We start from the raw sequence: 11770 nt of genomic DNA on the forward strand, positions 1-11770 counted from the left end.
TGTAACAAATGTTTTTATGAACTTAAGACGCTGTCTTTGTAAATATTCTCCCGGGTTGTCTTTCCTCTCTTCTGAGTTCATGGGGAGACGCACTGGTCTGAGGTTAGTTTAGGAACTTTCTCATACCATGAGGGTGTCTTAGCATGTGTCGGTATTTGTCGATTCCTGTTAGGCAGAAAAAAGGTCTGTTACATTATCAACCTGTTATGTCAGGGTGAACAAGAACGTACATACACCGTACATGCGTAACATAAATGTAAGAAAGTTTCCTCTGAACTTCAGGTAGTGAAATGACAGCACATAGCCCGGGGGGGTTAGCTCACCTTGTTTCTCCATGAAGCGGGGGACACGTAACACCCCGAAACACATGAACAGGGACAGCAGAGGATACAATATAGCCACGGCCCAGAAGAATAACACCAGTGCCACAATTACATTGTTTTCCAACACCTGGATAGAACAACACCAAACAGAGGCAGCACCGGTCAGGCAATGCTGCAGACTGAAGTGTGATCAGTGCCAATGCAATCAGTTATTTAGAGGTCATTCAGTTATCTCTGCTCACCTGGGAAGCTCTTCCTCCTAGAACTCCTTGATCAGAGAAGAGACCTGCATATATCAGACCCCAGACCCCGGGAAATAGATACGCTGGTAGAGATGGAGAGAGAGATTATGATACATACAATGTGGTTTGGGGAGATGACGGAAGATGCCAGAATAGAACAGATGTGAGATTAGAAACCAGTTAGGGACAGACACCAACCAGACATGATGTTGAGGGGGTCGTCCACCTTGATGACAGTGAATAAGACGCGAAATGCCAGGAAGATGAGAGAGCCAGTGACTCCACACATAACCGCTACACCTGGCATGAAGGTGTCCACTCCTGCACACACTGACACCTGGAAGCAGTATACCACACAAACATCAACACTGATACCTGGAAGCATACATTACAATAAAAAAAAGACTGTATGTTATGTTGTATCAACATAAAAACAATGTTTTGTTTCTTGATGATGCATGGATCAACACATACAGTACAAGCTCACTCCCTTGGTCTCCCACATGCCAAGCCAGATCGTACACCATTAGACCAAGAGGACATCCTCATGGTCCGATGGCGACATTTGGGCTTATAAGTCTCAGGCAAGGGCAGGGCTACTCCTCACAACAGCGTGATTCCAAATCAGTCAAAACAGTATCCGCTAGCAACAGTGTTTACCATGCCAGCGACGGCTCCACAGAGCAGGCTGTCCAGGTCATAGTAGTTCTCGATGAAGCGTTGGATGATGAGGCCGTAGAGTCCCCCGCCGGCAGCAGCTAGCAGCAGGTTGACAGTCAACAGGCCCAGCACCTGGCCCTCCTGAGGGACTAAGGCCCGGTGATGAGAGCCCAGCACCAGGCCCAGGAAGCCCAGCAACTGCATGCAGCCCCCTAGCACCACCATCTAGAGACAGTCACACACATACAGACAGAGAGAGGGAGTTGGTGGAGGGGATACAGAGGAACATAACTGAATCATCTAATCAATAAAAAAAGACTCACTGATGAACAGCAGAGAGAGTAAGAGGTAAATTGAGCATATTGAATCACATGGCATGGCAGTTAACCCAAACCTGGTATGGGTTAACCCTAACCCTAACCCTAACTGCTGGTAACAAACCTCCATATCTCTACTGTACTGTATGTTTTCCTGTGTTTGGTAAGTACTTTAGATGACTCACAGGTGGGCTGTGATCTCTCTGTTTGAAATGCGGACTCCAACGCCCAGTCCGTGGCCCAATGGTCCGCAGAGATACGGCAGCCGCAGCACCACCCAGCAAGAATATCACCCCACTGCCTGCATAGTCCTAAACAGAAATGACACACCATAACAGACAAAGATAGAGGATGAGTGGAGTTCATTTGGAGCTTGTGAAACAGACGCCAAGTTGCTGCAAACAGTAGCACCGCAATTCAAGATGCTCCGATGTGTGTGCCTTAGCCAGCTTCTATAATAGAAGACTAGTCCTAAAAATTGACCAAAGCCTAAAACACTGAGGGTGGAACGCTAACTTGAGATCTGCACGCTTAAATTGAATCACAAACATTTTCCATGCCAGAGTTATACATGCAGACCTTGAGTTAGGATTCCACCCATACAAATCTGGAGCCAGGCTATTGTATATACAGTATACAGTACCTTAATACTGTGTAAATTTGAGAATGGGACGGGATGTGATTGGTGCCCACCTGGGATGGGTAGGAGGTGGAGTCTGGATTGAAGATGCCTTGCTGATCCCACACCCAGTGGCAAGCAATAGGGTAGACAATCCCTGGAAGCAAACAGACACTTTCAACACAAATGTTACAGTATATCAACATTTCGCACTAGTGGCAAAAGAGTTACAGAGGGTACAGATGATACTTCATCATTACACTGTTAAAAACATATATAGCCTCGTAAAGAAGACATGTTCTCTTCCTTTCTCTAGCACTGTGACTGCCGATGGCACTTGTTTTTATCACGGTAAATTATAAATTGTACTTACTAAGACTGATGTATAGTTGCTTCACTTACTTAGACACATGTACTTATTGTAAGTCGCTTTGGATAAAAGTATCTGCTAAATGACATTAATGTAACTTGGTGGTCAATCATTACAATAACAACCATTAAGATCGTTCAGAGTAGGCCCACCGGCACTGTGTTTTTTTTAGAATCAGTACCTGAAAATACATAAGCTGCCATGAGGTAGCCAATGGGCTCTGTCCTCTCGTTGACGGCCCCCAGGGCCAGAGTGGTGGCCACTGCACAGCGCATGTAGTTGAAAAGGAAGTGCACCATGTTGGTGTTGTCCAGAGTGAGGAAGAACTGCATGCCGATAAAAGTGTTGTGCTCCCCAAAGGCAAATGCGTAACCATGGAGCCAGAAGGCCACCATGGTGACAACTGTAGACACGAATAGGGGACAGAGAAAGGGGCAAATACAGTCAATATAGCAGAATGAGGATTCTGAGTCAATGGCCTACAACCCACAATCTATCTGTGGTTGCTGTGGTATTTAACTCTCCTTACAAGATAAGTTGGTATTGTCTCAAAATCCAACAAAAACATTAGCTACTTTGAGCCAATGTCCATCCCATTTTCAATATGCTGAAAAATGATAGTGAGCTTCACTGCAGGCCTACAGTATATGCTAATTCTGTTTTTGTCAGTTGCCCTAAAACACCACGGTACTTTTTTTTCAGCAAAAAAGATCTGATTGCCATGTCTATATTCCAACCTACTCATTTCAAGAGTGATCTTCTTTGACCTGTTAAAATAGTTCATACGCCCACCCTGCCACAGCAGTCTCCAGGAAGTGGAAACAACTAGGCTATGCTGTTTAGAGATACTACTTCTGCTCTTGCATGAACATGCAAGCATAGAGCGTGCAACCTCTTGTCTATGGGTTGGAGTCAACATGAAGGTCTGTGACGGTGAACATGTGACAGCTGCAGTGGGCTCAGATAACAGATTAGCTTTTAAACTTCTCTTAAGTTATATAGTATGTGATATATGATTCTTTACAGATGAAGCACACTTACACAAGGTTTCCCTTCCGAGTTAGCCTAACCTTTAAATATGTTGCAAATAACGGTAATTCAGGATGCCTGACATAAATGTTTCCAAGTGGGTGTACTGTATGTAAATAATAACATTTTCCATTGACAACATTGTGTGGTGAACTAAATCAAATGAATCAAGTTGCACTTTATTAGCCTGTGGCAGTGACGCATTTCATACAATATTTTGATATCATGTCATAGGCCTAGTTCAAATTCAACTTACATGTATCAGATACGTTTTTGAAGAGGACATTGGAGACATTCTTAGGGTCTGTCTTCCCTACCTCCACAAACGCAAACCCAAACTTGAGGCCTGCGCAACACAACATGTAACACATGTTAAATAAATACAATCTGGGATATTTTCTGCAGATATTGGCCATTCTATTTAATGACACCCCTTGAAGAGTTAATTCTTGACGTTGTCTTCACTTATCATCAGAATCTTAGGTTTTACAACACAACAATCAGAAGCTGCAAAGTAGGCTTAGTTAGAGTACCTAAGTTAAAACCACTGATCTACAATAAAAGTTGTTCGTGTCATCATCTCATCATTGACGGTCAGTTCTCATAGCTACACCAATGTAACGTCTTTCTCTTTCCAGCCACACTCCTAGGGTCAGACTGTTGGCTGAACATGAAACTTATCTCAAACTAATGGTTACATGTAGTCTACATTACATTAGACAGACTGCAAAAGAGTCCTAAAACGACACCATGAATGTTACTCACACAACACCCAGAGGCTGCAGAGGATGATGAAGGCATCGTGGACAGCTCCGGGGTCGGGGAAGGCCATGTCGACACGATCGTGTTTTAGCTAGCCAGCCGCGGCGCTAGCTAGGAGGTTAGCTCACTAGATATAAGGAATACATATACATAAATAATACATATTTAGCTGAATAAACATGTACAAGAAGTCACGTTCATATATTACGTTCTCTTGTTTTACCTTAGTACAAAAGACGTGTTGTTCGAGGTGACCCTAGCCTAGTGACTTAAAGCAGGAGACGCTGACAGACACGTTAGTTACCGTTACCGATTTGAACGGCGAGATGCGATGAGCTCGCGCCTATGAGACTCAACGGCGGTCGAAATGGATCAAAACCAAACAGAAACTTTCACACTGACACTGCGTGACGTTAGAATTATAAGGTTCTATCTCCATTTTTGTCAACATTTAGTTTTTTACATTATCTGATCCATTAGGTGTTTATTAATGCCTTTGTGGTGTTATTTCTTAAATGTTGACATTTTTGAGTTAGTAATTAATAAAATACAAAGGTTCCATCTCACAAAACATAATGGAATGTAAAAACTTTGACGCTCAATATCTCTGAACTACCCTAGACGGAGATAGAACCTTATAATTCTAAGCTCACGACTGGCCACTCATTGTCTTCTTGCATAGGCCAGTATGTATTCCATCTGATTCATAAATGGTATGTCTATGAGCTAAAGATGAATAATTATAGCCATTGGTTTACCTGTGGCTCTGTAAATAGCCTAGATCAAGTTGTGATGGAGTTGTTCAACTGAACTGGCACACTATTGATAACAAACATTACATGTAAAGATTAATTTGAGTGATTATCAAATATTACATTTTGCATCATATAGCTCATAGTCTATTTGTTTTAATAAGCATGTGTTGAATGTGATATGGAACTGTAGGCCTACTTCCCCCTGCTATTTGCAACTGACCTCAACAGGAAATGCAATAGGAAGTTTGCTTTCTTTCTTGTCTCAGAACACTTGGACGACTTTTGAAAGCACTGAAAGGTATTTCTCACTGTATTGTCTTAACTTCAGATCATACGAAACTCATTCACCTACCAGTAACTTGATATCACACCCGCCCTGATTTTATAAAAAGAGGAAGGAGACCCAAATAGGCTGTCACTAGTTCTCTGTCAGTGTGTTAGATACCACTTGTAGTGTTGTGCTGCCTCTCCTCTCTGCTGTACTATTCCTCTGTCTGAACACACACTTCCTCTCAGTTCCAGACAGAGCGTAAGCAAGGGCGTAGAAGCAAGGCATAAGGAGCCATTTTCTGCCAGGCCTCAGAGTCAAACATGGGCATGGATATTACTGCTCAGTAACAGTAACAACTCTTGGTCAATAACTCTTCCTGTTAAGGATTTTGTAAATATTTCACTTGTAATTTCTTGTGAAAAAGACAAAGGGGGAGAGATGAGTTTTCAAAGAAATCGGTCCAAGACTGAAGTAATGGGCTGGAACGCACATCAATTATCAGACTACATGACACAGGAGGTAAGTAACCGTTTCACATCACTTTGAAATAAAAACATAAGGATATTCAAGCACATTCAGATCAAGGACTTGGATTTGTTCATTTGATCCTCAAGTTCAATATTTTGAGTTAAACAGGTAATTAAAACATGAATTGATTTTAATTAACTGCCATATTGAGATCTGCATGATAGTCCTTTGTATGAAGCACTTCAGAGCTAGCTCCTGTTTTATTATGTGGAGGGAAAGAGCATTGGATCTGATCTGCTTTATGCATCATTCTGACCTCTGTGGACATTTAAAGAGGAACGTTTGTTCAAATTCTCAGTTCATGTTGTTTCATCATGTATATTAGGCTATATTAGACTAAACATTATTACCATTACTAATATATTACTTTTCTACTATTCATATTAAAATAAACATTAAACTAAATCAAATGTGTTGTTTTTAAATAGGATGTGAACTGTCCACTGTTCATTTGTTTGTTTTCAGGTCATTGAAAGAGAAAAGACAATAATTTAACTGTAATTTCTATGTTATTTTAAGCAAAGCATACATCATAATGTACATTCTCAGCTTGCTTATCAGCATTATATAACCTTTCCCAGTATCAATTTCCATTGTTGTCATTCTCTGCATCTACAGTGGAATTTGCCTGGTTGTAGCAAAGTCATCGAGAAAAATTGCATGACTGGACAAAGGTTCTTGGTGAGATGAAATACATGGCCTTCTTTCCTTACGTCTGTTTAGAGGTGCAAGAGGATGGAGTGAAGTCTATAGTCTATACTGATATTTTGTCTATCATCATTTTGTAGAACATGACTGAAAATGATCTTCTGAAATTCCCCAAACTGGATGCACCGTGAGTAGGCCGTATTTCATCATTCTTTCTCCTCGATTATGTTCAATGCTGAACAAGATAATACATGTGTTTATCATTGCATCATTTTAATGTCAAATATTGACATAAACTGTTAGATATTGAACTATTGTATGGCAAAGTAAAGGACACTGATCCCCCTGAAGTTACTACAAACCCTGACCCGTTGAAGGGAAGACAGAGGATGACATGTCACAAGGAGGGGAACAGAGATAAACAAGGACTAACATGAGGGTTTTAGAGCAGGAAGTCAAGTCAAGAGAGAGAGAGAGAGAGTGGCCAAGAAGGACCGTAGAGATATACCGAGGTGGAGGACAGTGCCATGTGGGTGTCATACAGACATACATGTATACATATAATAGAGAAGAAAAGGTAAAGAGCGGGGTCTGAAACTGAAACCTCTTCTACCACATCCTGTCAGAGTGGCGGCCCCAGTGGCACACACACCAATCACTGCTCCCCATAGTAAACATGTGACAGGCATGAATTTTGAGAGAATCTGTCAGCAATTTTGAGCAAGCTCTTTTTATAGCAAAAAATGGCAGCTGACTAGGACTTTCCCATGACTCCCTCACTTGGTGTTTGTTTTCAATGTTAACCATTTTATGTTTTTTTAAATGTGTTTTAATGTTAATGTTATCTAAACGTCTTTTATCTGGAAGGCATGTAAAGGCATGTACAGTGCATTGTATTGCATCACTGTATGACATGGGCTATATAAATAGTTTGATTTGATTTAAAAGTTTGCAACACTCTTTGTGCAGACTTATCTCCAAGATCTGCAGAGAAATAAACAGGAAAGAAGAAAGAAGGGGGTTCTTTAAAAGGTATAGACTTATTATTACTGACATTCTTAGGTTTTCAGCTTGAAGCAAAGCTGTATCTACTGTACTGTAAGCACTTCTGCATCTGGTTTTCCCTCTGTGTTTTCTCCAGATCCCCAGCAGCACCAAAGTTTCAAGAACCAGGTACAGTATTGATGGTTTTGCATCTTCAATGTTGTAATAATAATAATAATAATAATAATAATAATAATAATAATAATAATTTCAGTCAGGAAACTTACATCAGTTTAATCATATTTAATGAAAATGGTAATACAAAGTTTGGCATTATTTAATGGCTCCGCTCTGTATTGCTCCCTGCCTGAAGTTTAAACAACATAAACCGACTTGAGAGACAGCTGCGCTGTTCTACTTAAAATGTCCCGCCTGAACATATGTAAACGTTTTTAATATATATGTTTAATAACAATAATAATAATAATAATAATAATAATAGATGTACGATAACATTAGAAATTGACAATTTAGGAAGTGCACCCACATCCTACAAAAAACCAAAAATAATCTACATTTCAGCTGCAGATACGCCTGTAGAGGAGCAGGGCTGGGGACCTGATGAGTTTGTAAGTCTGTCTGTCTGTCTGTCTTTTTGTCTGTTTTCTTTTCTGCCTGTGAGGCTATCTATCTATCTATTACGATGAAGACAGTAATGGATGGAGTGATGGGTGACTATATTGCCTGTGTTGATTCCGTCAACACCTCCCCCCGTTCTGGATGTGTCTCAGTTGTTGCCTGTTTTGTCCCTGGCAGGACGTGAGTGACGACGACTATGAGAGTCCAGATGCTGATGACGATGACAATGTGGGTAGTACGGGAGACTACGAGTCACCAACAGAGGAGGTGCCGCAGGAAGAAGGCGGGGACAGCGACAACGACTATGAGCCCCCTCCTTCTGAGCCACCTGATGACTTCCCCCACCCGCTCTGTCCTGCCTTGCCCGACATGGGCGACAATGACTACTGTGGTAAAGACTCAGACTAGACTAGCTGATACTGACTAGACTAGACTAGACGATATAACACTGTCTTAATCAACACAGAACACACACAACAAGGAACACACATAATACCTCTCATCTTATTAAGCATCTATGTATGTCTTATACATTTGCTATTGAGGAATTACACCTTAAGAATTACCCTTTGTTTAAAGTTTCACTTTCATTGGGCACCACCATTCAAACAGCACATTTGCAACATGGCTTCTTTGTCTCTCTGTCTCTGTGCTTAGATAACCGCCGCGTTTCAATGAGAGCCCAGCCTCCCACCCCACCTCTGCGCCCTGGGTCTGGTCCCCCACTCCCATGTGCAGGTCGCCCCAGCAGTGTGAGTGTACTTCTCTCCCTTTCTCCTCTTTTTCTCCTTCTCTCCCTTCTCCTCGTCTCATTCCTTCCATGTTGTCATTTAGACCTCCATTATTTCCCTGTATCTTCGACAGTACTCATGTAGTCACTACAGTATAACAATGGTAATAGTGACATCATGAGTATTGTCTACCTGTATGTACAGCTTGCGGAGCCCCCCGCACCCAGAAGAGAGCACTCCCCCCAGCGCTCTGGCAGACTCCCTAGCAAGAGTAAGTGTACTCTTTGAAGTGTGCTTATCTCTGACTTTTAGTATACCGTGAACATGGCCTTTGTGGATGTTTTTAGGAGCTGGTACTCATTTCTATCTTGTCTTTCGTCTCTAGTGGCTCCTCCAGCTCCCCAAGTTGACCGCAGTAAAAAGCCCACCACTCTGGAAAGGGTCTTTAAAAATGGCTCTCCAGGGCAAGGTACTCTCACCAGTGATCCAGATGCAGCAAGCACAGCAGGGGAGACTGGTGGAGGTCGAAATCAGAGGATGGGCTCATTGTAATGCATGGAGTGGAATGAGGAATGGTATCAAACACCATTCCTCGTTCCATTCCATCCTTACAATGAGCCCGTCCTCCGAATTCTACCTTCACTAGCCTTCACTGAAGCACAGGTTTACTAGTTGTCTGTTCTGACGCCTGCCTGCTTACAACACACGGTTCTGTGACATGTAATTGATAAGAGGGTGATAAAGAGGCGCAGTAGTTCCTCATTCATGCATTTGTTTCCGCAGAAACTGTCTGCCAAACGAGGATACTTACTGTTTATCTTTGTCAGATTTGAGCATTCTTGCATTTGTTTATAACTATAAGGATAATACAATGGAATGACGGTTTTCATTATTTATTCTTCTTGCCCTGCTTTGTTTGTCAACACAGCACGGAAGATAAACACAGCTGATAGGGTGAGTGTTTACGTCACTGTGATCTTTTATTCGTTTTTGTAGGTTTACACTACACATCCTCTCGCTCGCCCCCACTTCAAATTCAAACAAAGAAGGATACACGTACATAGTACTGATCCTTTATGTGCTTACTGAACCAGTAAGCCTCCTAGGATCTCATGACTACAGTATTTATAGTTTTTTGGGCTAGCCCCGACTTTGCAAATAGAGGAAATCCCCAGATTGCACAATGATGTGTATGATGTGTCTTTTTTCCCCTTCTTATTCCTCACAGCCGGCGACACATTCATGGAGGTGAGGAAGTCTCCTCTTTGCTTTAGTTTGTTTTTTCTGTACACGTTCATTCTGAATCAACATTCTGTTCCTATATCTGTGAGCGCACCTCCTTCCTTAGTTGAACTCTACGTTTACACAACTGTGCATTGGTATATAGTAATTGTATATAATTGTAATTGTATGTTGTGCATGCATTCAGAGATTTCACTCAAGTGTCACAAGGGCTGTACATGTGAAACTAGTTGATATTATCCACTATCCCTATCACAATTCTCTTAGTTATGGGAACCTGTGAATGACATTGCTACTGTTCCATTTCCAGGCCTCCGGTAGAGGAGAGGAGCCCTGAACCTCCCAGAATGCCCAAACTTCCCCTGCCAATGCCCAGTGTCAGCAGGAGTGCTTCAGCAGTAGGCCGAGCCCCTCTCAACATCAGGTCTGACCCCAGCCTCATACCAAAATACACTACTGCCTCCACCCTACGCCATAGCTGTAGTGCATGTTAATACTCACTGTTACTACCATACCATTCTGTCTCTGCCCAGTGTCAACAGAAGCGCGTCGACAGTGGGCGGAGCCCCTCTAAACAACAGGTCTGACACACCATCCATACCTCTATACTCTACAACCCCACCCTCCATACACTACAGCCTCCACCCTCCATACCTCTATACTCTACAACCCCACCCTCCATACACTACAGCCTCCACCCTTTATACCTCCATACACTGCAACCCTACCCTCCATAGACTGCAGCTTCCACCCTCCTGTCTCCATACACCTCAGGGCCAAATCTCTATACTTTCATACACTACTGGATACAACCATTCATACCTCCATACACCCCATCCCCTACCCTCTATACCTTCACACTACTGCATCCAACCATTCATACCTCCATATACTCCCCAGCTCCAACTCTTCAACCTGTCTTACACAACAGCCCTAGACAGACATGAGTCACACAAACCTCAGTGGCTGCTCTATACATAAACACACTTAGGGAAGTTGGGAAAGAAATATACCAGCCTACTCACCAACAGAAATACCTTGGAAGTGTGTAATTGTGGTTAACTAATATGTGAACAGAAACAAGTTCAGACCCCATAAGCATGAGGTGTGAACTATCTATGTGCCGGGGCTGAGGGCGTGGTTGTCATAGTGATTGTTTGTTGTTGTTCTTGGTTGTTGCTAGCATCCATATTTAAAAATAATTCCATCTTTGAGCTAACTCGCTCAGTTTAAAAATAACTAATCATACAATCATAAATTGTAATGCCCATGTTTTTTTTCTCCAGATTTGTACCTGATACAAGACATGAGGTAAGGTAGTTCACTTTGGTGGAAGTTATTGATCATATTTGAACCACTATAAAAGGCTGTACATCTGTCTCACACCTTCCACCTCTCTTGTGTCATTAACAGGTCCAAGAAGAAGGTAGGGTGCTTTGTATGTACTTTTCAGTGTCTTTGAGGAAAAGCGCTTTATAAATATAGCGCTATATAAATATAATGAATTATTATTATTATTGTGAAAGCATTTGCTACTTATGTGAGAGTTCATCTATACATTGCGCTTTAATCCCACCCCTAACCCCTTTTTAGTTCTCTGTCATAGTTGCATTTATAACTCTCTCACCTTGTACATACAGTATATATCTA

General features: G+C 41.9%; 2 protein-coding genes across 2 annotated transcripts in view; one reads left to right on the forward strand and one right to left on the reverse strand.

The window, feature by feature from the left end:
• Positions 1-103: 103 nt before the first annotated feature.
• On the reverse strand, positions 104-4392 carry LOC308156739 (putative ammonium transporter 1; the record flags this gene model as incomplete). The annotated part of the gene is made up of 10 exons (XM_080530159.1): positions 104-165; positions 324-450; positions 566-648; positions 764-902; positions 1226-1450; positions 1728-1853; positions 2236-2318; positions 2713-2934; positions 3817-3906; positions 4326-4392. The coding sequence occupies 10 exons, from the start codon at positions 4390-4392 to the stop codon at positions 104-106; spliced, it is 1224 nt and encodes a 407-aa protein (XP_080386285.1).
• A 2819-nt stretch (positions 4393-7211) lies between these two features.
• Positions 7212-11770, forward strand: part of LOC308155753 (lymphocyte cytosolic protein 2-like) — a gene marked incomplete at both ends in the record, with an annotated part of 6661 nt that continues 2102 nt past the window's right edge. The window contains 7 exons of the mRNA XM_080529127.1: positions 7212-7230; positions 7666-7697; positions 8325-8538; positions 8886-8899; positions 9083-9149; positions 10107-10126; positions 11534-11546. Of these exons, the coding sequence (XP_080385253.1) occupies positions 7212-7230; positions 7666-7697; positions 8325-8538; positions 8886-8899; positions 9083-9149; positions 10107-10126; positions 11534-11546 (379 nt within the window). The remainder of the gene's footprint in view (positions 7231-7665; positions 7698-8324; positions 8539-8885; positions 8900-9082; positions 9150-10106; positions 10127-11533; positions 11547-11770) is intronic.

This window comes from Nansenia antarctica (assembly GCF_963989245.1).
Source record: "Nansenia antarctica genome assembly, chromosome: 4".
In the NCBI taxonomy this organism is placed as follows: domain Eukaryota; kingdom Metazoa; phylum Chordata; class Actinopteri; order Argentiniformes; family Microstomatidae; genus Nansenia; species Nansenia antarctica.